At 39.7% G+C, this 25,877-nt stretch overlaps 3 protein-coding genes and 1 pseudogene across 3 annotated transcripts; all 4 read right to left on the bottom strand.

Moving 5' to 3' along the window:
• Positions 1–308: 308 nt before the first annotated feature.
• LOC117489814 (taste receptor type 1 member 3-like) lies at positions 309–4,801 on the bottom strand. The gene is made up of 8 exons (XM_034139351.1): positions 4,596–4,801; positions 4,192–4,492; positions 2,996–3,352; positions 2,491–2,904; positions 2,188–2,391; positions 1,919–2,039; positions 1,155–1,525; positions 309–1,063 (listed from the first exon to the last, which is right to left on the bottom strand). Exons 1-8 carry the CDS (start codon positions 4,799–4,801, stop codon positions 470–472), a joined length of 2,568 nt encoding a protein of 855 aa, XP_033995242.1. The 3' UTR covers positions 309–469.
• A 1,129-nt stretch (positions 4,802–5,930) lies between these two features.
• Positions 5,931–10,654, bottom strand: LOC117489791 (taste receptor type 1 member 3-like). Its single transcript, XM_034139323.1, has 8 exons — positions 10,449–10,654; positions 10,045–10,345; positions 8,849–9,205; positions 8,344–8,757; positions 8,041–8,244; positions 7,772–7,892; positions 7,008–7,378; positions 5,931–6,916 (listed from the first exon to the last, which is right to left on the bottom strand). The coding sequence occupies exons 1-8, from the start codon at positions 10,652–10,654 to the stop codon at positions 6,323–6,325; spliced, it is 2,568 nt and encodes an 855-aa protein (XP_033995214.1). The 3' UTR covers positions 5,931–6,322.
• Positions 10,655–11,784: 1,130 nt separating this feature from the next.
• Positions 11,785–16,504, bottom strand: LOC117489781 (annotated as a pseudogene).
• Positions 16,505–17,634: 1,130 nt separating this feature from the next.
• Positions 17,635–21,843, bottom strand: LOC117489380 (taste receptor type 1 member 3-like). The gene is made up of 8 exons (XM_034138601.1): positions 21,641–21,843; positions 21,222–21,522; positions 20,563–20,919; positions 20,058–20,471; positions 19,746–19,949; positions 19,499–19,619; positions 18,712–19,082; positions 17,635–18,620 (listed from the first exon to the last, which is right to left on the bottom strand). The coding sequence occupies exons 1-8, from the start codon at positions 21,841–21,843 to the stop codon at positions 18,027–18,029; spliced, it is 2,565 nt and encodes an 854-aa protein (XP_033994492.1). The 3' UTR covers positions 17,635–18,026.
• Between the last annotated feature and the right edge of the window lie 4,034 nt (positions 21,844–25,877).

The raw sequence follows: 25,877 nt of genomic DNA, 5'->3' as shown, positions 1-25,877 counted from the left end.
CCTTTATATTTTATATCAACATTGTTACACAAAATGCCATTGTTTCCTGTTGCATTGTACTACTACACTGGACAAGTAGGAAACATCTTTATAATTGATACTTTGTTAGACTTATCAATAAAAACTACTGGCAACCTTTGTTATTATACAGTATTTTGCTTAAAGGTTTGTAAACACATTTATAATCGTATATTGGAGGAATACAAAATGCACACTTCAGTTGAAAAATTAACTATTTCTAAACTTTATATTTGAACAATATATCCTTGTTATGTGTTTCTTGGGTAAATATTCATATCACGTTATTATTATAGCCTAGTGTACATCATGCTTCATAGCCTATATTTAAGCCCAAATCACCCTATTATATGTTACTCACTCCTTCTTTAACATATAAAGCAGATAAGTGTACATTTGAGTATATGTGTTACATGTATTGTCTTTGAGATTTTGTAATTACAACTTCAGTTTATTTCCCTGGCTCTTGCTGCGGCTGTGGTTCCTCCTGAGCTTGAGTTAGCGGGGCGCCCTCAAGGAAGGTACAGAAGTGCTCTGCTGTATTGAGCTCAGGTTTTCTTAACAGCAAGTAGCATTTTGGAAAGTAGTAACCTGCCACTAACCCGAAGTTGCTTGCCAGGTTGAAAGAAACATGGACGATAGATCTGTCCTTGTGACTCAAGCCTATGTAGATTGGAATAAAGGTCACCCAAATCACACAGTAGATTAGGGAGGCAAAGGTGATGTCCCTGGCAAGGTTGTACTGATGAACAGGCTTTGCTGCCATGAAGGTAGACATGAATGATATAAGAGCCATTGCACCGTTGAAACCCTGTATTAGGGCAAATCCAATCAAGGGGGACATTGGACATGTCAGAAACGATCTCACAAAGTCTATTTTCAGGTTTGCCACATAATCAGACAGTGTGCTCCCTTCCACCAAAAACCAGCCACAGAGAGCCCCCTGCACAGCAAAGCAAACAAGCACAAACAGCCAGATTCCAGGGCCTCTTAGTATATGCAGGCGAGAGGCGGCCATCTTTGGGAACTCTGTCACGTAGAGTATCTGTTCAAAAAGAAGGGTTTGCAGCATCATTACACGTGTGCTATTTATTTGTTCTACAGGAAAGTAATCTACTTAACATGTCATTACCCACCTGTAGTGAGATAAAAGTGATAATGGAGATGGCCACTGTATTGAAAATGGAGGTGAGGGGCAGCTGAAGACGACACACCATGTCCCCCGGCTGCCCCAGGAAGAGCACCAGACTGAGGCAAGCTCCCATCAGGCTTATCAGAGCTACAAAACTCAGGGTTCCCCCTGAGGCAGCTACTATAAAGGATCCCCGGTGTTTCAGGAAAACCACGCCAACTGACACCTGACAAATGAGGAGCAGCACCCCAGCCAGCGTCAACTGCAGAGCCTCAGGTGTATTCCAGGACAAAAATTCAAAACTGGGATCAATGCAGGAAGTGCTCTTGTTTAAAGACCATTGGCGATCAGGGCACTTAGTGCAGTGGGTGTCCTCTATAAGTCAGAAGGCACAACAAGACATTTGGTGTGATTAATAAGAATACCATCTAAATCAAATAAGAAAATTATAACTGGAATCTAATTCATGGTTTGATTGCATCATCCTTAAAGCAATATATTTACTGTACACACTAGGGCTGCAACTAATGATTATTTTCATGATTAATCCAGTAATCATTTGGTCTTTAAAATGTTATATAATAGTGAAAAAGGTTGATCAAAGATGATGCATTTAGTCGACCAAACGCGTACAGCCCTATACAGACAGACATGAGAGCAATATAACATTTTCTCATTTAGCTCTCGCCAAAGTGAACAAGCAAATCCCCCCAAAACATTCTAAATTCCTTTATATAAGGAGCAGGTATTTAAAAGGTAACACATTACCCTTATTTGCCCGGTAAGTGCCTTCCAAGCAGTCAATACAATCAAAACAGCAGGAGTGGAAGCCTTTGACTCTGCGGACCTGGCCTTGCTCACATTCTGCTGAGCAGGTGGATTGAGGAATCTGCAAAAGTTGTTGCATTATAGTTAGAATTGTTGTAGTAACAATTACAGAAACCAAAACCAGAATAATGTAATGTGGGATTTAACCACCAATACTTTAATATGTGCATGTACCAAACTGTATCTGTTTTTTTAATGGCATAAATTACCTCAGAGTTTGCAGTGTGCCATTTAAAGAGGGTTTTGTTGATGGACAGTTTTTCTTTAAAGCTTCCAACGACTACGAAGTCTAAAGTCGAAGCATTCCAGACCCACTCAATAATATCGTACCCTACGTTTGGGTTGCCTTTACTGTCAAACTGTAAATGTGTGCCATTTATGTCTATAGATGTATTCCTTAAAACCTCCAACAGCTGCAAAAGAAAGATTGTCAATTAATTATTAATCAATAATGTTAATACCTTTAAAACAAATACATTCCAAACCAAACAATTAACAACAAAAGAGATCACCTTCCAGGGATAGATTTTGGTTTCCTTCAAGCAGCCAGTTGAATTGCATCCCAGCAGGCTGTGCAGTGCCTCAGCCACAAAGTAGATGGCAGCATACACACTGAAAGCTGTGCCCTTCACTGAAGTGTCTGTCACCAAGCTAATGTTAGCAGGTGACAAGTTCCAACATTGTGGGCAGGGATTTCTAGAATTGGCTTCGGACTTTGGTGCTGCAGGTGACATATTTGCCCTCTCATCACTCAGTTTGGTTAAGAGCACCTGTGTGTAAGCAGTGAGCTCATACAGAGTCTGTGTCTGGTATTGTAAACCAATGACAGTGCCGATGGATTGGATATTGGGCAGGGAAATCAGTTGATTTTTGATGGACCAACTTGTACTTGCAATCCATACAGCCCGTACATTTCTCCTGATGACCTGGGGTAAATTGGAATGGATCAATGGTACTGAAATACATATAAACGATCTACCACTAACATGCAATACTTGGCTAAAGTGATTCACCAACCTCTTTGAAAAAGATAGCAGTTGGCTCTGCGAGAGCAAACACCACGACCACTCCGACCTTGGTTGCCTCTATGTTGTCGATGATGGTAGTGATTGCTGGCCCAGAGTCAGTGTACACTGGAATCAGCCCCTGATAGGCCACGCAGACCGACATATTCTCTGTTATTTCGGAGAATTCTTGCACACCTCGTTGTCCATACTCCTCGTCGCTGCCCACCACCGCCACCCAGTTCCACCCAAACTCTTTCAGCAGAAGCGCTATGACCTTCACTTGCCATTTGTCACTGGGAACGGTGCGGAAGAATGACGGGTAGAGAAGTTTGTCACTGAATTTTTCACTGGTGGCACCGAAGCTTACCTGAAGGGAGAAAAGTCATAAAATGCCACTTTTGAATTTTACCCCAATGAGGTTACACAGCAATGCTCCAATGTTAACACATAATGCCCAATGCAGTTTTACTGATGTGGTAGGAGAACTTGCACTGCAACTGGGCAGTTACGTTGACTATAACGTAAGCACTAAATGGGCTGGCTCCGGCCTATATAGCAGAACTCCTCCAGCGCTACACCCCAGCCAGAGCTTTAAGGTCTGCTGACCAGCTGTTGCTGGTAGTGCCCAAGACCAGGCTCAAAACCCGAGGGCACCGAGCGTTCGCAGCAGCGGGCCCCAGGCTCTGGAACACTCTGCCCCTCCATGTGAGGTCGGCCCAGACCCTAGGGTTTTTTAAATCAACACTTAAGACTCACTTCTTCTCTCTGGCCTTCTAGTCTGAGCGGAGCACGACTCCTGACATTTCCCTGTATGTGATCTTTCATTTGTGCTGTTGTATTTGTTGTAAAGTGTTTTTATTGTAAAGTATTTCTATTGTATGTACAGCACTTTGGCTCGACCAAAAATCGTTTTAAAAATGTTCTATATAAATAAAACTTGATTTGATTTGATTTGATAAAAAAAATAGGAAAAAACAATTACGGTTTGACTTTTACGAATAAATAAATTACATTTTTGTTTGTGGGACAGCAAGACTTCATCTTTGTCAAACAATTTAAGGCTGTATCTCTGAGACGAATAATCTTGCGAAACACTTTAGAGCTGAATTTTCAACCTCACTTTGGAGATTTACTTTGAAGAAATGTCAACTCAGACTGTGGCGTTGATGTCTGTGGACAAATGACAAGACCTATTAGTAACCAAACCTGTGGCATCAGAAAGAATCCCAGGAGCTTTCCTATGACCGACACCATTTCCGAGCTCATAGGACCGATAACAGCTGAGATGCTGGTCTCATAGTTTGTGTAATTACACTCCACAGATAGCACTTTGTTGGATTTTGCAGTGAGGAAAGACAGTGTGGGCTGCAAGATGACGGCAGATTCCCTGCATGTATCATAGATTTCATAACCCAACTTCATGCCAGGGAGAAGAAGTTGGTTTGCGTTGATTTCGTCCACTGCATATTTCATTACTAGAGCAAGGCCCAGGCCAGCCTCAGTTAAACTGTGAAAACAGGCAGAAAAACATTAAAAGTAGTCAGGTGAATTATATGGTGCCAACACACACATTATTGGATTATTATTTTGGTAAAATGTAAGGTTCTTACTTTTCACAACTGATATTGTCAGGCTCCGTCCTCTGGCTGAGGTCGCTTGAGAGCATGTTAATTTGAAAGAGCCCTCCGAGCATGATGTCCCCTGGCAAGTTGAAGAGACTGGTTGAAATGTTCTGAAACCATCCGGGTGGATCCTCACTGTGGCTCAGTCTGCACAACACACAGCACAAAACCAGAAAGGTCCAATGTGCTGTCATGATGCAGTTAAGCCGGATTCTGAACTACGAGTGAAGACACCAGCGTGCAAACATATAAAGACATCAGTTGTTGTATGCAAACTCACCTGAACCCAACAAAGCAAAATGTGGGCAATTGGCCCCTCCCCTTTCCATGTGTGGTATACATGGAAATGAAATGAAGGATCGGCACACCTAAACACATTTTAATAAGTAGTATGTGGTACACTTTTTTAAATGACTGATGAATTGGTTTATGGTAAATATTTGAATAAAAAATATTTCAGTTTTTTTTAATCATTTTTCATGTAATGTGACCCAGTTATTTATCCATACCAGATATTATCACTAAAATAAACAAATTATATACATCCCTTTAATGGGATTTTAATATATATGAAAAAATGTTTTTGCTTAATTTAAAACTCATGATCTCTTTCAATAGCTTCCATGTCATGTGGCCAAGGGACTACAACTCATTGCAGCATTGTGTTATCTAACAAGTAGGACTTTGGTTCACCTTTTATTTTAAATAAATATGTGAATAAAATTCAGCTTTTCCTTGTTGAAAAGTCTAATTTCCTTTTAATAGCCTCCATATCAGTTACTCCTCTTCCATATCAGTTGGTTTTACTACACTGGCCAATTGGACAAATCTTTTTAATGAAAAGTATTGAGAATTTTTAATTTAAAAAAAGCTGACTATTAAGGCAAGGCAAGGCAAGGCAGGTTTATTTATAAAGCACCTTTCAATACAAGGCAATTCAAAGTGCTTTACAAACATGAAAGACATTAACAACTCCATTCGAATAAAATAGAGAATAAATGTGAATAAAAAGCATTGTCTTATTTGTCCCATGTAGTTATAATATGTCTGTCTGCAATGAGAGTGCTTATAAGGCCACCTTTTGATGTATTTTGACAATAAGACATGCAGGACATTGCTTCTTTTATTTATTAAGAGAATGTGAAGAGACTGATAGATTGCTGCAATCGCAGTACCTTACTGAACTAGGAGAAAAATTCAAAGAAAACAAGATCTTACTTTTTTATTGGCTCTTTATTGTATTTGGTATTTTTTTTAAGTGTTTGCAATAAAAAAAAAAAACATGTTTAACCTACTGATTTTAAAATATTCACAAAATGCACATTTAAGTTGTTACATGTACTTTATCTGTTGTTTATGAGCAATACATGTGTGTTGTGTTTTTCATGGTTACATATCACGTTAATATTATGGTGTAATGTCCAAAATGTTTCACACTGAAGCCTAAACCACCAACACTCTTAATATATAATGCAGGCACATTTTCATTTTACAATATGTGTTACAGATACTTTCATTGAGTTTTTGTTTTATTAAAAAAAAAAAACGTTATTATTATAGCCTAGTGTACATCATGCTTCATAGCCTATATTTAAGCCCAAATCACCCTATTATATGTTACTCACTCCTTCTTTAACATATAAAGCAGATAAGTGTACATTTGAGTATATGTGTTACATGTATTGTCTTTGAGATTTTGTAATTACAACTTCAGTTTATTTCCCTGGCTCTTGCTGCGGCTGTGGTTCCTCCTGAGCTTGAGTTAGCGGGGCGCCCTCAAGGAAGGTACAGAAGTGCTCTGCTGTATTGAGCTCAGGTTTTCTTAACAGCAAGTAGCATTTTGGAAAGTAGTAACCTGCCACTAACCCGAAGTTGCTTGCCAGGTTGAAAGAAACATGGACAATAGATCTGTCCTTGTGACTCAAGCCTATGTAGATTGGAATAAAGGTCACCCAAATCACACAGTAGATTAGGGAGGCAAAGGTGATGTCCCTGGCAAGGTTGTACTGATGAAGAGGCTTTGCTGCCATGAAGGTAGACATGAATGATATAAGAGCCATTGCACCGTTGAAACCCTGTATTAGGGCAAATCCAATCAAGGGGGACATTGGACATGTCAGAAACGATCTCACAAAGTCTATTTTCAGGTTTGCCACATAATCAGACAGTGTGCTCCCTTCCACCAAAAACCAGCCACAGAGAGCCCCCTGCACAGCAAAGCAAACAAGCACAAACAGCCAGATTCCAGGGCCTCTTAGTATATGCAGGCGAGAGGCGGCCATCTTTGGGAACTCTGTCACGTAGAGTATCTGTTCAAAAAGAAGGGTTTGCAGCATCATTACACGTGTGCAATTTATTTGTTCTACAGGAAAGTAATCTACTTAACATGTCATTACCCACCTGTAGTGAGATAAAAGTGATAATGGAGATGGCCACTGTATTGAAAATGGAGGTGAAGGGCAGCTGAAGACGACACACCATGTCCCTCGGCTGCCCCAGGAAGAGCACCAGACTGAGGCAAGCTCCCATCAGGCTTATCAGAGCTACAAAACTCAGGGTTCCCCCTGAGGCAGCTACTATAAAGGATCCCCGGTGTTTCAGGAAAACCACGCCAACTGACACCTGACAAATGAGGAGCAGCACCCCAGCCAGCGTCAACTGCAGAGCCTCAGGTGTATTCCAGGACAAAAATTCAAAACTGGGATCAATGCAGGAAGTGCTCTTGTTTAAAGACCATTGACGATCAGGGCACTTAGTGCAGTGGGTGTCCTCTATAAGTCAGAAGGCACAACAAGACATTTGGTGTGATTAATAAGAATACCATCTAAATCAAATAAGAAAATGATAACTGGAATCTAATTCATGGTTTGATTGCATCATCCTTAATCCAATATATTTACTGTACACACTAGGGCTGCAACTAATGATTATTTTCACGATTAATCCAGTAATCATTTGGTCTTTAAAATGTTATATAATAGTGAAAAAGGTTGATCAAAGATGATGCATTTAGTCGACCAAACGCGTACAGCCCTATACAGACAGACATGAGAGCAATATAACATTTTCTCATCTAGCTCTCGCCAAAGTGAACAAGCAAATCCCCCCAAAACATTCTAAATTCCTTTATATAAGGAGCAGGTATTTAAAAGGTAACACATTACCCTCATTTGCCCGGTAAGTGCCTGCCAAGCAGTCAATACAATCAAAACAGCAGGAGTGGAAGCCTTTGACTCTGCGGACCTGGCCTTGCTCACATTCTGCTGAGCAGGTGGATTGAGGAATCTGCAAAAGTTGTTGCATTATAGTTAGAATTGTTGTAGTAACAATTACAGAAACCAAAACCAGAATAATGTAATGTGGGATTTAACCACCAATACTTTAATATGTGCATGTACCAAACTGTATCTGTTTTTTTAATGGCATAAATTACCTCAGAGTTTGCAGTGTGCCATTTCAAGAGGGTTTTGTTGATGGACAGTTTTTCTTTAAAGCTTCCAACGACTACGAAGTCTAAAGTCGAAGCATTCCAGACCCACTCAATAATATCGTACCCTACGTTTGGGTTGCCTTTACTATCAAACTGTAAATGTGTGCCATTTATGTCTATAGATGTATTCCTTAAAACCTCCAACAGCTGCAAAAGAAAGATTGTCAATTAATTATTAATCAATAATGTTAATACCTTTAAAACAAATACATTCCAAACCAAACAATTAACAACAAAAGAGATCACCTTCCAGGGATAGATTTTGGTTTCCTTCAAGCAGCCAGTTGAATTGCATCCCAGCAGGTTGTGCAGTGCCTCAGCCACAAAGTAGATGGCAGCATACACACTGAAAGCTGTGCCCTTCACTGAAGTGTCTGTCACCAAGCTAATGTTAGCAGGTGACAAGTTCCAACATTGTGGGCAGGGATTTCTAGAATTGGCTTCGGACTTTGGTGCTGCAGGTGACATATTTGCCCTCTCATCACTCAGTTTGGTTAAGAGCACCTGTGTGTAAGCAGTGAGCTCATACAGAGTCTGTGTCTGGTATTGTAATCCAATGACAGTGCCGATGGATTGGATATTGGGCAGGGAAATCAGTTGATTTTTGATGGACCAACTTGTACTTGCAATCCATACAGCCCGTACATTTCTCCTGATGACCTGGGGTAAATTGGAATGGATCAATGGTACTGAAATACATATAAACGATCTACCACTAACATGCAATACTTGGCTAAAGTGATTCACCAACCTCTTTGAAAAAGATAGCAGTTGGCTCTGCGAGAGCAAACACCACGACCACTCCGACCTTGGTTGCCTCTATGTTGTCGATGATGGTAGTGATTGCTGGCCCAGAGTCAGTGTACACTGGAATCAGCCCCTGATAGGCCACGCAGACCGACATATTCTCTGTTATTTCGGAGAATTCTTGCACACCTCGTTGTCCATACTCCTCGTCGCTGCCCACCACCGCCACCCAGTTCCACCCAAACTCTTTCAGCAGAAGCGCTATGACCTTCACTTGCCATTTGTCACTGGGAACGGTGCGGAAGAATGACGGGTAGAGAAGTTTGTCACTGAATTTTTCACTGGTGGCACCGAAGCTTACCTGAAGGGAGAAAAGTCATAAAATGCCACTTTTGAATTTTACCCCAATGAGGTTACACAGCAATGCTCCAATGTTAACACATAATGCCCAATGCAGTTTTACTGATGTGGTAGGAGAACTTGCACTGCAACTGGGCAGTTACGTTGACTATAACGTAAGCACTAAATGGGCTGGCTCCGGCCTATATAGCAGAACTCCTCCAGCGCTACACCCCAGCCAGAGCTTTAAGGTCTGCTGACCAGCTGTTGCTGGTAGTGCCCAAGACCAGGCTCAAAACCCGAGGGCACCGAGCGTTCGCAGCAGCGGGCCCCAGGCTCTGGAACACTCTGCCCCTCCATGTGAGGTCGGCCCAGACCCTAGGGTTTTTTAAATCAACACTTAAGACTCACTTCTTCTCTCTGGCCTTCTAGTCTGAGCGGAGCACGACTCCTGACATTTCCCTGTATGTGATCTTTCATTTGTGCTGTTGTATTTGTTGTAAAGTGTTTTTATTGTAAAGTATTTCTATTGTATGTACAGCACTTTGGCTCGACCAAAAATCGTTTTAAAAATGTTCTATATAAATAAAACTTGATTTGATTTGATTTGATAAAAAAAATAGGAAAAAACAATTACGGTTTGACTTTTACGAATAAATAAATTACATTTTTGTTTGTGGGACAGCAAGACTTCATCTTTGTCAAACAATTTAAGGCTGTATCTCTGAGACGAATAATCTTGCGAAACACTTTAGAGCTGAATTTTCAACCTCACTTTGGAGATTTACTTTGAAGAAATGTCAACTCAGACTGTGGCGTTGATGTCTGTGGACAAATGACAAGACCTATTAGTAACCAAACCTGTGGCATCAGAAAGAATCCCAGGAGCTTTCCTATGACCGACACCATTTCCGAGCTCATAGGACCGATAACAGCTGAGATGCTGGTCTCATAGTTTGTGTAATTACACTCCACAGATAGCACTTTGTTGGATTTTGCAGTGAGGAAAGACAGTGTGGGCTGCAAGATGACGGCAGATTCCCTGCATGTATCATAGATTTCATAACCCAACTTCATGCCAGGGAGAAGAAGTTGGTTTGCGTTGATTTCGTCCACTGCATATTTCATTACTAGAGCAAGGCCCAGGCCAGCCTCAGTTAAACTGTGAAAACAGGCAGAAAAACATTAAAAGTAGTCAGGTGAATTATATGGTGCCAACACACACATTATTGGATTATTATTTTGGTAAAATGTAAGGTTCTTACTTTTCACAACTGATATTGTCAGGCTCCGTCCTCTGGCTGAGGTCGCTTGAGAGCAGGTTAATTTGAAAGAGCCCTCCGAGCATGATGTCCCCTGGCAAGTTGAAGAGACTGGTTGAAATGTTCTGAAACCATCCGGGTGGATCCTCACTGTGGCTCAGTCTGCACAACACACAGCACAAAACCAGAAAGGTCCAATGTGCTGTCATGATGCAGTTAAGCCGGATTCTGAACTACGAGTGAAGACACCAGCGTGCAAACATATAAAGACATCAGTTGTTGTATGCAAACTCACCTGAACCCAACAAAGCAAAATGTGGGCAATTGGCCCCTCCCCTTTCCATGTGTGGTATACATGGAAATGAAATGAAGGATCGGCACACCTAAACACATTTTAATAAGTAGTATGTGGTACACGTTTTTAAATGACTGATGAATTGGTTTATGGTAAATATTTGAATAAAAAATATTTCAGTTTTTTTTAATCATTTTTCATGTAATGTGACCCAGTTATTTATCCATACCAGATATTATCACTAAAATAAACAAATTATATACATCCCTTTAATGGGATTTTAATATATATGAAAAAATGTTTTTGCTTAATTTAAAACTCATGATCTCTTTCAATAGCTTCCATGTCATGTGGCCAAGGGACTACAACTCATTGCAGCATTGTGTTATCTAACAAGTAGGACTTTGGTTCACCTTTTATTTTAAATAAATATGTGAATAAAAATTCAGCTTTTCCTTGTTGAAAAGTCTAATTTCCTTTTAATAGCCTCCATATCAGTTACTCCTCTTCCATATCAGTTGGTTTTACTACACTGGCCAATTGGACACATCTTTTTAATGAAAAGTATTGAGAATTTTTAATTTAAAAAAAGCTGACTATTAAGGCAAGGCAAGGCAAGGCAGGTTTATTTATAAAGCACCTTTCAATACAAGGCAATTCAAAGTGCTTTACAAACATGAAAGACATTAACAACTCCATTCGAATAAAATAGAGAATAAATGTGAATAAAAAGCATTGTCTTATTTGTCCCATGTAGTTATAATATGTCTGTCTGCAATGAGAGTGCTTATAAGGCCACCTTTTGATGTATTTTGACAATAAGACATGCAGGACATTGCTTCTTTTATTTATTAAGAGAATGTGAAGAGACTGATAGATTGCTGCAATCGCAGTACCTTACTGAACTAGGAGAAAAATTCAAAGAAAACAAGATCTTACTTTTTTATTGGCTCTTTATTGTATTTGGTATTTTTTTTAAGTGTTTGCAATAAAAAAAAAAAACATGTTTAACCTACTGATTTTAAAATATTCACAAAATGCACATTTAAGTTGTTACATGTACTTTATCTGTTGTTTATGAGCAATACATGTGTGTTGTGTTTTTCATGGTTACATATCACGTTAATATTATGGTGTAATGTCCAAAATGTTTCACACTGAAGCCTAAACCACCAACACTCTTAATATATAATGCAGGCACATTTTCATTTTACAATATGTGTTACAGATACTTTCATTGAGTTTTTGTTTTATTAAAAAAAAAAAACGTTATTATTATAGCCTAGTGTACATCATGCTTCATAGCCTATATTTAAGCCCAAATCACCCTATTATATGTTACTCACTCCTTCTTTAACATATAAAGCAGATAAGTGTACATTTGAGTATATGTGTTACATGTATTGTCTTTGAGATTTTGTAATTACAACTTCAGTTTATTTCCCTGGCTCTTGCTGCGGCTGTGGTTCCTCCTGAGCTTGAGTTAGCGGGGCGCCCTCAAGGAAGGTACAGAAGTGCTCTGCTGTATTGAGCTCAGGTTTTCTTAACAGCAAGTAGCATTTTGGAAAGTAGTAACCTGCCACTAACCCGAAGTTGCTTGCCAGGTTGAAAGAAACATGGACAATAGATCTGTCCTTGTGACTCAAGCCTATGTAGATTGGAATAAAGGTCACCCAAATCACACAGTAGATTAGGGAGGCAAAGGTGATGTCCCTGGCAAGGTTGTACTGATGAAGAGGCTTTGCTGCCATGAAGGTAGACATGAATGATATAAGAGCCATTGCACCGTTGAAACCCTGTATTAGGGCAAATCCAATCAAGGGGGACATTGGACATGTCAGAAACGATCTCACAAAGTCTATTTTCAGGTTTGCCACATAATCAGACAGTGTGCTCCCTTCCACCAAAAACCAGCCACAGAGAGCCCCCTGCACAGCAAAGCAGACAAGCACAAACAGCCAGATTCCAGGGCCTCTTAGTATATGCAGGCGAGAGGCGGCCATCTTTGGGAACTCTGTCACGTAGAGTATCTGTTCAAAAAGAAGGGTTTGCAGCATCATTACACGTGTGCAATTTATTTGTTCTACAGGAAAGTAATCTACTTAACATGTCATTACCCACCTGTAGTGAGATGAAAGTGATAATGGAGATGGCCACTGTATTGAAAATGGAGGTGAGGGGCAGCTGAAGACGACACACCATGTCCCTCGGCTGCCCCAGGAAGAGCACCAGACTGAGGCAAGCTCCCATCAGGCTTATCAGAGCTACAAAACTCAGGGTTCCCCCTGAGGCAGCTACTATAAAGGATCCCCGGTGTTTCAGGAAAACCACGCCAACTGACACCTGACAAATGAGGAGCAGCACCCCAGCCAGCGTCAACTGCAGAGCCTCAGGTGTATTCCAGGACAAAAATTCAAAACTGGGATCAATGCAGGAAGTGCTCTTGTTTAAAGACCATTGACGATCAGGGCACTTAGTGCAGTGGGTGTCCTCTATAAGTCAGAAGGCACAACAAGACATTTGGTGTGATTAATAAGAATACCATCTAAATCAAATAAGAAAATGATAACTGGAATCTAATTCATGGTTTGATTGCATCATCCTTAATCCAATATATTTACTGTACACACTAGGGCTGCAACTAATGATTATTTTCACGATTAATCCAGTAATCATTTGGTCTTTAAAATGTTATATAATAGTGAAAAAGGTTGATCAAAGATGATGCATTTAGTCGACCAAACGCGTACAGCCCTATACAGACAGACATGAGAGCAATATAACATTTTCTCATCTAGCTCTCGCCAAAGTGAACAAGCAAATCCCCCCAAAACATTCTAAATTCCTTTATATAAGGAGCAGGTATTTAAAAGGTAACACATTACCCTCATTTGCCCGGTAAGTGCCTGCCAAGCAGTCAATACAATCAAAACAGCAGGAGTGGAAGCCTTTGACTCTGCGGACCTGACCTTGCTCACATTCTGCTGAGCAGGTGGATTGAGGAATCTGCAAAAGTTGTTGCATTATAGTTAGAATTGTTGTAGTAACAATTACAGAAACCAAAACCAGAATAATGTAATGTGGGATTTAACCACCAATACTTTAATATGTGCATGTACCAAACTGTATCTGTTTTTTTAATGGCATAAATTACCTCAGAGTTTGCAGTGTGCCATTTAAAGAGGGTTTTGTTGATGGACAGTTTTTTCTTTAAAGCTTCCAACGACTACGAAGTCTAAAGTCGAAGCATTCCAGACCCACTCAATAATATCGTACCCTACGTTTGGGTTGCCTTTACTGTCAAACTGTAAATGTGTGCCATTTATGTCTATAGATGTATTCCTTAAAACCTCCAACAGCTGCAAAAGAAAGATTGTCAATTAATTATTAATCAATAATGTTAATACCTTTAAAACAAATACATTCCAAACCAAACAATTAACAACAAAAGAGATCACCTTCCAGGGATAGATTTTGGTTTCCTTCAAGCAGCCAGTTGAATTGCATCCCAGCAGGTTGTGCAGTGCCTCAGCCACAAAGTAGATGGCAGCATACACACTGAAAGCTGTGCCCTTCACTGAAGTGTCTGTCACCAAGCTAATGTTAGCAGGTGACAAGTTCCAACATTGTGGGCAGGGATTTCTAGAATTGGCTTCGGACTTTGGTGCTGCAGGTGACATATTTGCCCTCTCATCACTCAGTTTGGTTAAGAGCACCTGTGTGTAAGCAGTGAGCTCATACAGAGTCTGTGTCTGGTATTGTAATCCAATGACAGTGCCGATGGATTGGATATTGGGCAGGGAAATCAGTTGATTTTTGATGGACCAACTTGTACTTGCAATCCATACAGCCCGTACATTTCTCCTGATGACCTGGGGTAAATTGGAATGGATCAATGGTACTGAAATACATATAAACTCTCTACCACTAACATGCAATACTTGGCTAAAGTGATTCACCAACCTCTTTGAAAAAGATAGCAGTTGGCTCTGTGAGAGCAAACACCACGACCACTCCGACCTTGGTTGCCTCTATGTTGTCGATGATGGTAGTGATTGCTGGCCCAGAGTCAGTGTACACTGGAATCAGCCCCTGATAGGCCACGCAGACCGACATATTCTCTGTTATTTCGGAGAATTCTTGCACACCTCGTTGTCCATACTCCTCGTCGCTGCCCACCACCGCCACCCAGTTCCACCCAAACTCTTTCAGCAGAAGCGCTATGACCTTCACTTGCCATTTGTCACTGGGAACGGTGCGGAAGAATGACGGGTAGAGAAGTTTGTCACTGAATTTGTCACTGGTGGCACCGAAGCTTACCTGAAGGGAGAAAAGTCATAAAATGCCACTTTTGAATTTTACCCCAATGAGGTTACACAGCAATGCTCCAATGTTAACACATAATGCCCAATGCAGTTTTACTGATGTGGTAGGAGAACTTGCACTGCAACTGGGCAGTTACGTTGACTATAACGTAAGCACTAAATGGGCTGGCTCTGGCCTATATAGCAGAACTCCTCCAGCGCTACACCCCAGCCAGAGCTTTAAGGTCTGCTGACCAGCTGTTGCTGGTAGTGCCCAAGACCAGGCTCAAAACCCGAGGGCACCGAGCTTTCGCAGCAGCTGGCCCCAGGCTCTGGAACACTCTGCCCCTCCATGTGAGGTCGGCCCAGACCCTAGGGTTTTTTAAATCAACACTTAAGACTCACTTCTTCTCTCTGGCCTTCTAGTCTGAGCGGAGCACGACTCCTGACATTTCCCTGTATGTGATCTTTCATTTGTGCTGTTGTATTTGTTGTAAAGTGTTTTTATTGTAAAGTATTTCTATTGTATGTACAGCACTTTGGCTCGACCAAAAATCGTTTTAAAAATGTGCTATATAAATAAAACTTGATTTGATTTGATAAAAAAAATAGGAAAAAACAATTACGGTTTGACTTTTACGAATAAATAAATTACATTTTTGTTTGTGGGACAGCAATACTTCATCTTTGTCAAACAATTTAAGGCTGTATCTCTGAGACAGATAATCTTGCGAAACACTTTAGAGCTGAATTTTCAACCTCACTTTGGAGATTTACTTTGAAGAAATGTCAACTCAGACTGTGGCGTTGATGTCTGTGGACAAATGACAAGACCTATTAGTAACCAAACCTGTGGCATCAGAAAGAATCCCAGGAGCTTTCCTATGACCGACACCATTTCCGAGCTCATAGGACCGATAACAGCTGAGATGCTGGTCTCATAGTTTGTGTAATTACACTCCACAGATAGCACTTTGTTGGATTTTGCAGTGAGGAAAGACAGTGTGGGCTGCAAGATGACGGCAGATTCCCTGCATGTATCATAGATTTCATAACCCAACTTCATGCCAGGGAGAAGAAGTTGGTTTGCGTTGATTTCGTCCACTGCATATTTCATTACTAGAGCAAGGCCCAGGCCAGCCTCAGTTAAACTGTGAAAACAGGCAGAAAAACATTAAAAGTAGTCAGGTGAATTATATGGTGCCAACACACACATTATTGGATTATTATTTTGGTAAAATGTAAGGTTCTTACTTTTCACAACTGATATTGTCAGGCTCCGTCCTCTGGCTGAGGTCGCTTGAGAGCAGGTTAATATGAAAGAGCCCTCCGAGCATGATGTCCCCTGGCAAGTTGAAGAGACTGGTTGAAATGTTCTGAAACCATCCGGGTGGATCCTCACTGTGGCTCAGTCTGCACAACACACAGCACAAAACCAGAAAGGTCCAATGTGCTGTCATGATGCAGTTAAGCCGGATTCTGAACTACGAGTGAAGACACCAGCGTGCAAACATATAAAGACATCAGTTGTTGTATGCAAACTCACCTGAACCCAACAAAGCAAAATGTGGGCAATTGGCCCCTCCCCTTTCCATGTGTGGTATACATGGAAATGAAATGAAGGATCGGCACACCTAAACACATTTTAATAAGTAGTATGTGGTACACTTTTTTAAATGACTGATGAATTGGTTTATGGTAAATATTTGAATAAAAAATATTTCAGTTTTTTTTAATCATTTTTCATGTAATGTGACCCAGTTATTTATCCATACCAGATATTATCACTAAAATAAACAAATTATATACATCCCTTTAATGGGATTTTAATATATATGAAAAAATGTTTTTGCTTAATTTAAAACTCATGATCTCTTTCAATAGCTTCCATGTCATGTGGCCAAGGGACTACAACTCATTGCAGCATTGTGTTATCTAACAAGTAGGACTTTGGTTCACCTTTTATTTTAAATAAATATTTGAATGAAAATTCAGCTTTTCCTTGTTGAAAAGTCTAATTTCCTTTTAATAGCCTCCATATCAGTTACTCCTCTTCCATATCAGTTGGTTTTACTACACTGGCCAATTGGACAAATCTTTTTAATGAAAAGTATTGAGAATTTTTAATTTAAAAAAAGCTGACTATTAAGGCAAGGCAAGGCAAGGCAGGTTTATTTATAAAGCACCTTTCAACACAAGGCAATTCAAAGTGCTTTACAAACATGAAAGACATTAACAACTCCATTCGAATAAAATAGAGAATAAATGTGAATAAAAAGCATTGTCTTATTTGTCCCATGTAGTTATAATATGTCTGTCTGCAATGAGAGTGCTTATAAGGCCACCTTTTGATGTATTTTGACAATAAGACATGCAGGACATTGCTTCTTTTATTTATTAAGAGAATGTGAAGAGACTGATAGATTGCTGCAATCGCAGTACCTTACTGAACTAGGAGAAAAATTCAAAGAAAACAAGATCTTACTTTTTTATTGGCTCTTTATTGTATTTGGTATTTTTTTTAAGTGTTTGCAATAAAAAAAAAAAACATGTTTAACCTACTGATTTTAAAATATTCACAAAATGCACATTTAAGTTGTTACATGTACTTTATCTGTTGTTTATGAGCAATACATGTGTGTTGTGTTTTTCATGGTTACATATCACGTTAATATTATGGTGTAATGTCCAAAATGTTTCACATTGAAGCCTAAACCACCAACACTCTTAATATATAATGCAGGCACATTTTCATTTTACAATATGTGTTACAGATACTTTCATTGAGTTTTTGTTTTATTAAAAAAAAAAAACGTTATTATTATAGCCTAGTGTACATCATGCTTCATAGCCTATATTTAAGCCCAAATCACCCTATTATATGTTACTCACTCCTTCTTTAACATATAAAGCAGATAAGTGTACATTTGAGTATATGTGTTACATGTATTGTCTTTGAGATTTTGTAATTACAACTTCAGTTTATTTCCCTGGCTCTTGCTGCGGCTGTGGTTCCTCCTGAGCTTGAGTTAGCGGGGCGCCCTCAAGGAAGGTACAGAAGTGCTCTGCAGTATTGAGCTCAGGTTTTCTTAACAGCAAGTAGCATTTTGGAAAGTAGTAACCTGCCACTAACCCGAAGTTGCTTGCCAGGTTGAAAGAAACATGGACAATAGATCTGTCCTTGTGACTCAAGCCTATGTAGATTGGAATAAAGGTCACCCAAATCACACAGTAGATTAGGGAGGCAAAGGTGATGTCCCTGGCAAGGTTGTACTGATGAACAGGCTTTGCTGCCATGAAGGTAGACATGAATGATATAAGAGCCATTGCACCGTTGAAACCCTGTATTAGGGCAAATCCAGTCAAGGGGGATATTGGACATGTCAGAAACGATTTCACAAAGTCTATTTTCAGGTTTGCCACATAATCAGACAGTGTGCTCCCTTCCACCAAAAACCAGCCACAGAGAGCCCCCTGCACAGCAAAGCAGACAAGCACAAACAGCCAGATTCCAGGGCCTCTTAGTATATGCAGGTGAGAGGCGGCCATCTTTGGGAACTCTGTCACGTAGAGTATCTGTTCAAAAAGAAGGGTTTGCAGCATCATTACACGTGCACTATTTATTTGTTCTACAGGAAAGTAATGTACTTCACACGTCATTACCCACCTGTAGTGAGATGAAAGTGATAATGGAGATGGCCACTGTCTTGAAAATGGAGGTGAGGGGCAGCTGAAGACGACACACCATGTCCCCCGGCTGCCCCAGGAAGAGCACCAGACTGAGGCAAGCTCCCATCAGGCTTATCAGAGCTACAAAACTCAGGGTTCCCCCTGAGGCAGCTACTATAAAGGATCCCCGGTGTTTCAGGAAAACCACGCCAACTGACACCTGACAAATGAGGAGCAGCACCCCAGCCAGCATCAACTGCAGAGCCTCAGGTGTATTCCAGGACAAAAATTCAAAACTGGGATCAATGCAGGAAGTGCTCTTGTTTAAAGACCATTGACGATCAGAGCACTTAGTGCACTGGGTGTCCTCTATAAGTCAGAAAGCACAACAAGAACATTGGTTTGATTAATTAGAATTCCATCAAAAAATAAAATGAAACCCTTATGGTCTCTGATGTATGTTTTGATTTTGTCATCATTAAAGAAATAACACTAAGCAGCTGACTGGGCAAGCTTAGCAGTGAACAGGGGAGACAGGGGACAACCTTTAACCTGATCCATCCCAAGGCAATAAAATCTGTATGTGTGAACATGTGTGAAAATGTAAATTAGCTTCTTAGGCAATTTCTTTACGTTCGCACAAGCCAATCTCTTTTTTCATGTTTGCAGTCATGCTGAGCTAAAAGAAAAAGCTCTAGCTCTCAGCGAAGCTAATAACGCTAATCCAAATAATGATGTTCTATTCCTTCATACAAGGATCAGGTATTTAAAAGGTAACACATTACCCTTATTTGCCCGGTAAGTGCCTTCCAAGCAGTCAATACAATCAAAACAGCAGGAGTGGAAGCCTTTGACTCTGCGGACCTGGCCTTGCCCACATTCTGCTGAGCAGGTGGATTGAGGAACCTGCAAAAGTTGTTGCATTATAGTTACAGAAACCAGAACCAGTTTATTATCATCTTGGATTCAACCACAAATTAAAAGTATGCATATTCCCGAATGTACATACATTTAAAAAATGTGTTGTATTACCTCAGAGTTTGCAGTGTGCCATTTCAAGAGGGTTTTGTTGATGGACAGTTTTTCTTTAAAGCTTCCAACGACTACGAAGTCTAAAGTCGAATCATTCCAAACCCACTCAATAATATCGTACCCTCGGTTTGGATTGCCGTTAATGTCAAACTGTAAATTTGTGCCATTTATGTCTATAGATGTATTCCTTAAGACCTCCAACAGCTGCAAAAGAAAGATGTTGTTCCTCAATTCATTTTAATGTTGTTAATACCTTTTTTTTAAATAAAAAATGTGTGTAACCTATATTGCAAACCACTAAAAAGAAATCACCTTCCAGGGATAGATTTTGGTTTCCTTCAAGCAGCCAGTGGAATTGCATCCCAGCAGGTTGTGCAGTGCCTCAGCCACAAAGTAGATGGCAGCATACACACTGAAAGCTGTGCGCTGCACTAAAGGTTCAGTCACCAAGCTAATGTTAGCAGGTGACAAGTTCCAACATTGTGGGCAGGGATTTTTAGAGTTGACTTTAGACTTTGGTGCTGGAGGTGACATATTTGCCCTCTCATCACTCAGTTTGGTTAAGAGCACCTGTGTGTAAGCAGTGAGCTCATACAGAGTCTGTGTCTGGTCAATGAATCCAACGATGGTGCCAATGTTTTGGATATTGGGCAGGGAAGTCAGATGATTATTGATGGACCAACTTGTGCTTGCAATCCATACAGCCCGTACATTACTCTTGATGACCTGGGGTAAATTGGAATGGATCAATGGTACTGAAATACATATAAACTATCAACCACTAACATGCAATACTTTTCAAAAGTGATTCACCAACCTCTTTAAAAAAGATAGCAGCTGGCTCTGCGAGAGCAAACACCACGACCACTCCGACCTTGGTTGCTTTGATGTTTTTGATGATGGTAGTGATTGCTGTTCCAGGGTCAGTGTACACTGGAATCAGCCCCTGATAGGCCACGCAGACCGACATATTCTCTGTTATTTTGGAGAATTCTTGCACACCTCGCTGTCCATACTCCTCATCGCTGCCCACCACCGCCACCCAGTTCCACCCATACTCTTTCAGCAGAAGCGCCATGACCTTCACTTGCCATTTGTCACTGGGAACGGTGCGGAAGAATGACGGGTAGAGAACTTTGTCACTGAATTTGTCACTGGTGGCACCAAAGCTAACCTGGAGGGAGAAAAGTCATAAAATGCCACTTTTGAATTTTACCACAATGAGGTTACACAGCAATGCTCCAATGTTGATGCATAAGGCCTAATGCAAATGTTCTGATGTTGCAGGAGAATTTGCACTGCAATTGGGCAGTGATGGAAACTACACTTCCAAAGAAAAGAAAAGGAGAAACAATTGATATTTGCCAATAAATAAATTCAAATTTTTTCTGTGACACTGTTTGTTTGAAGAACAGCAAATATGGCCTGTGGCGTTGATGTCTGTGGACAAATGACAAGACCTATTTGTAACCAAACCTGTGGCATCAGAAAGAATCCCAGGAGCTTTCCTATGACCGACACCATTTCCGAGCTCATAGGACCGATAACAGCTGAGATGCTGGTCTCATAGTTTGTGTAATTACACTCCACAGATAGCGCTTTGTTGGATTTTGCAGTGAGGAATGAGATGGTGGGTTTCACGATGACGGCAGATTCCCTGCACGTATCATAGATTTCATAACCCAACTTCATTCCTGGGAGAAGAATTTGGTTTGCGTTGATTTCGTCCACTGCATATTTCATTACTAGAGCAAGTCCCAGGCCAGCCTCATTTAAACTGTGGGACCACAGGCAGAAAAAACAAAAATAAGCTTTATTATTCAAGTTAATGATACATATTGGTGCAATATCACAAATAACTGGCTTATTCATTTCCTAAAATGTAATTGTCTTACTTTTCACAGCTGATATTGTCAGGCTCCGTCCTCTGGCTGAAGCCGCTTGAGAGCAGGTTAATCTGAAAGAGCCCTCCGAGCATGATGTCCCCTGGCAAGTTGAAGAGACTGGTTGAAATGTTCTGAAACCATCCGGATGGATCCTCACTGTAGCTCAGTCTGATCGCACAGCACAAAACCAGAAAGGTCCAATGTGCTGTCATGATGCAGTTAAGCCAGAGACTGAAAAGAGACTGATCATCAGTTGTTGTATGCAAACTCACCTGAAACACCTAAAGCAAAATAGGTACAATTGGCCCCGCCCCACCTTGGCCACCTGGTGTAATACCAAGTAACTGCTAATTATTTTAAATGGTCCTTACAATATTGACCTGCATTTCCATCAGTGGACAAGTGGACATAAAATAAAAATGTACCACACAGTCATTCTTTTTTTTTTGCATTTTGGTTGTCTCATTTGTAAAGCACGGCATGTGAAAACTCACTTTGCCCCATGTGTTTATGTTTATGCATGTCATGCAAGGTGTTCATCTTTCCGGGGTATTTGACTGATATTTGCATGTGGTTTACTATTTGACTCTCTTTGGTCTAGCTCATCTGGCAGGAGGGGAGCACACCAACCACCTTTTGCCTACACATCCTGAGTTGTTATTACTTTGCAAATGTTACTTGTTGTGGGTGGCTTATAATGTCATTAGGGAAAAGGTATACAACATTACCCCTGTCAGTGTGCCGTTATGAAAACCACTAATAAGTACAGTACCAACCTGCACGATGGGAACACTTGATATACAATAGCAATATATACAATTATATATAAGATTTATTGTATTTCATTATTATTGTTTTAATGGTTTTGAGAGCTTATGTTTTTGGGTTGCCCTCTTCATGCTCTTAAAGAAAATATCTCAGGAACTCCTTTAAGTCCAGTTGTACTCGGTGAACAGATGGCATCACAACAACGTAAAAGAAGGGAGAGATGGACACCATATCTTACATTTGGCCAGATTCAGTGAGTCTAGTCTTTACATTTATTTGGTAGTTGTATGGGTTGTATGAGTCCACCCTATCTCTTCCTCTCTCGGTTCAAAACTAGGACTACCTGTTTCTCTGGTAGCTCATTTGTTTTGCTAATATTGAGCTGCAGGTGAATATCGTGGCACCTTTTTACAGAGCCCTCTATCAATCCTCTGTAGTCCTTGTGTAAAAATAATCTCTAAGTGAAGTCAACATAGTCATGACTGTTTGGTTGTTTTCATGTTTTGCATTCACCTCAGTTTTGCTTTTGCATGCATACATTTGCATGCAACACTGGATGTTGGTCATCCAAACAAGGAGATTGATATACATCCTTCCAAGATATTTGCATAAACCTACAATATATTCTCTTTTAAAATTGTTTCATTATGTTACATAGAATATGTTATTTTAAACTTTCGTTGTTATCTTATTGTTATATGTCAAGGATGATTTGAAACCACATAGCTACTTTATTTAAATGCTTTATTATCCTGCAAAACAACTATTTGTATTTAATAGTGCTGAACATATGATTGGAACTGGAAAGATGAGTGTGATTGAAGCCATATAATCACCATGGGCAATCACAGTGTGAGAGCCAAATGTCCACCTGACATGCAAGTGTTTGGACTGCGTGGGGAAACTAGATCAATAAGATAAAACTAAAACACATTCAGTGAAATGTGAAAACAGACATTGGAATACCACAAGTGACAGAGCTAACAGACAAACCACTATTTTGTCTTGTTAACATCTCACTTACCTAGTTGGGTAGGATAAGATAAAATAGGAGAGTTATTAAATGTAAAATAATAATGATTTAAAATCAATATGCCCATAAATTGATTACATTTTTTGTATCTGAATGAATACCGAGTTTAACTATCATCATTAAAACCCACCCAGCTTGTTTCTGTTTTAGTCATTTAAAGGTCCCCTATTATACTGTTTTTCATCAATATATTATAGGTCTCTGATATATACAAAACATGTCTCTGAAGTGTTTGGCTCAAAATACCAAACAGATCATGCATTGTAGCATCCCATAATCCCCTCTGTTTCAGCCCTGTTTCAAAAGTGCTGATTCTGTGTCTGTTACTTTAGATGAAAATAAGGAGCCACTCCCCAAGCCCCTCTGCAAGATATTTGGTTAAAAAGAACACAATGTGCTCTAGGAGGAGATTCAGGTGATAAGGTGGGCGGCAGTTACCTGGTTGGTTATTGGCTAATGGTTACACAAGCCAACAAATCGTTATGACATCATAAAGTGGCCAAATCATTTTCAGACAGGTTTTTATATAAATGGATCAGGACAGAAAGAGAGCGATTTTGCATAATACTTGACCGTTAAATTATAACATGTCTTGCCCATAGGGCGGGTACACAACACATCTAAAATGTTTGCACTGTAAGCCCTTATTGCTATTCTATATTTGAAGCTACATCTTTATTTGCGTCACATTCAACATTAACTTAACACTTATCTGTCTGTCACTTAATGAATTGGTTGATTCCTGTTATTGTTGTTGATGTTATATGATTCAGTTTTCTTCAAGTTTGTATCTTCTTGGTCGAATGCACTTATTGTAAGTCGCTTTGGATAAAAGCGTCAGCTAAATGAAATGTAATGTAATGTAATGTTGTTGTGTATTTAAACAAATATATATCATAAGGACAAATATGAAATAAGATTATTTCCCTTTTTTAAATCCAAGTCCTCTTCTAAGAATGTTTTAGATCTGCACAATGACAGGCTACATATGAAACTTATCTTGTCTGCTATCAAAATCATAATCAGAATACCTTTATTGGTCCCACAGAGGGGAACCGACATTTGTTACAGCAAGTAAAGAGCCAAAGATAGCTTAATATCAATCAAGAAGCATGCATACAAATATTAAAGATAAAACTAGAAATTACCCAATTTACAAAATACACATCCTGTACCAGTAACAGTTTAGCGAAATAGTAACCAGTAATAGTAATAGTCACATCACTAAATTAGACTTCAATAAGGAAGGAAAATTAGGGTAATGACGAGTCACAGGCTTGAGGATATAAACTAGACATGTTACATAACTTATTGCAACACGGAACTAGATGAGGCAAATAGAAACAAACAAAAGAAAGACTGCTTCATAATTATATACTACAAGGAAGAGATTGGTTTTGTCATGGGAGATTTTGGGCATTTCCCTTTGATCTCTGCATTCTCACTTTCATACAAAGTCTCAAACTGTTTTCCCCATGTGAGGGAAAAAAAGTGGTTTTCATTTCCCTCACATGGGCAGTATTAGTCTGAATCACTGAACAAGGGATTCTCCTTTTATTAATAGGTCTAGAATAAGTTGCTAAACCGGGCAGAGAAAGCCACGATGCAAAGCAATTGCCATGCACACCTCACTTAAATATTCCAACACACACAGTTTTAGTAATTATAGTTGGTATATTAGTAAACAGAATGTCAGTGTCTCCCTGATAATAAGCATTCATCTTCACAAACTTTTCGTTTGCACTGCTTCAGGTTTGTAATTATAGTAGATAGCAACTTTTAAATTATTGCATTATAATTTTTCTAATGTACATTATTTATCTTCTGAGGTGAACAAGATAGATTTCTCAGTTACAGGAAGGGTTGGTTTCGGGACATAAAGGAGGTATTCTGTTGCCTATCTTGTTAGTCATCTTGACGTTAGAGGAGAGGTGATGACACTCAATGTTTTTTTTATTACAGCTTTTCTTCTTGTTCCACTTACAGATCGTTCTTGTACAACAAGCCTGCATTCATGGTTTCATTATCTTAGGATAATTAGAATCCCTTCTTGTTTGCACAAAGATTTAAATCGCTTACACATCTCTGACTGGATCTTGTGTTGGCTCAGTTTTTCTTCTGTGTTCTTGTTTGCAGTTAGTGTAATCAGATTAAAATCTTGTCTATATTTCAGCAGCTTTTTTTCTCAAGCATGAATTCACCTTTGGCCGTGTTTTGTAGCTATGGAAGATTTCCATTGAGGATCTGCACATGCAATCACTTCTGTCTTTTTTGTTTTCAGCAATTTGATACTAACTCAGTGGCCTGACACACATTTAACAGAAAATAACATAATTGTTCCTTCTTGAGGCTCATTAAAGTCACCTACCTCTGGTGTCTTCTGAACCTAAATACATAGTTAAAAGAGCACACAACAAAAATAACATTTTATTCCACACATTTCTC

Source organism: Trematomus bernacchii, unplaced genomic scaffold, assembly GCF_902827165.1.
Source record: "Trematomus bernacchii unplaced genomic scaffold, fTreBer1.1, whole genome shotgun sequence".
NCBI lineage: Eukaryota > Metazoa > Chordata > Actinopteri > Perciformes > Nototheniidae > Trematomus > Trematomus bernacchii.
Note: the sequence above shows the minus strand (reverse complement) of the source record. Positions and strands in the feature narration are given on the sequence as shown.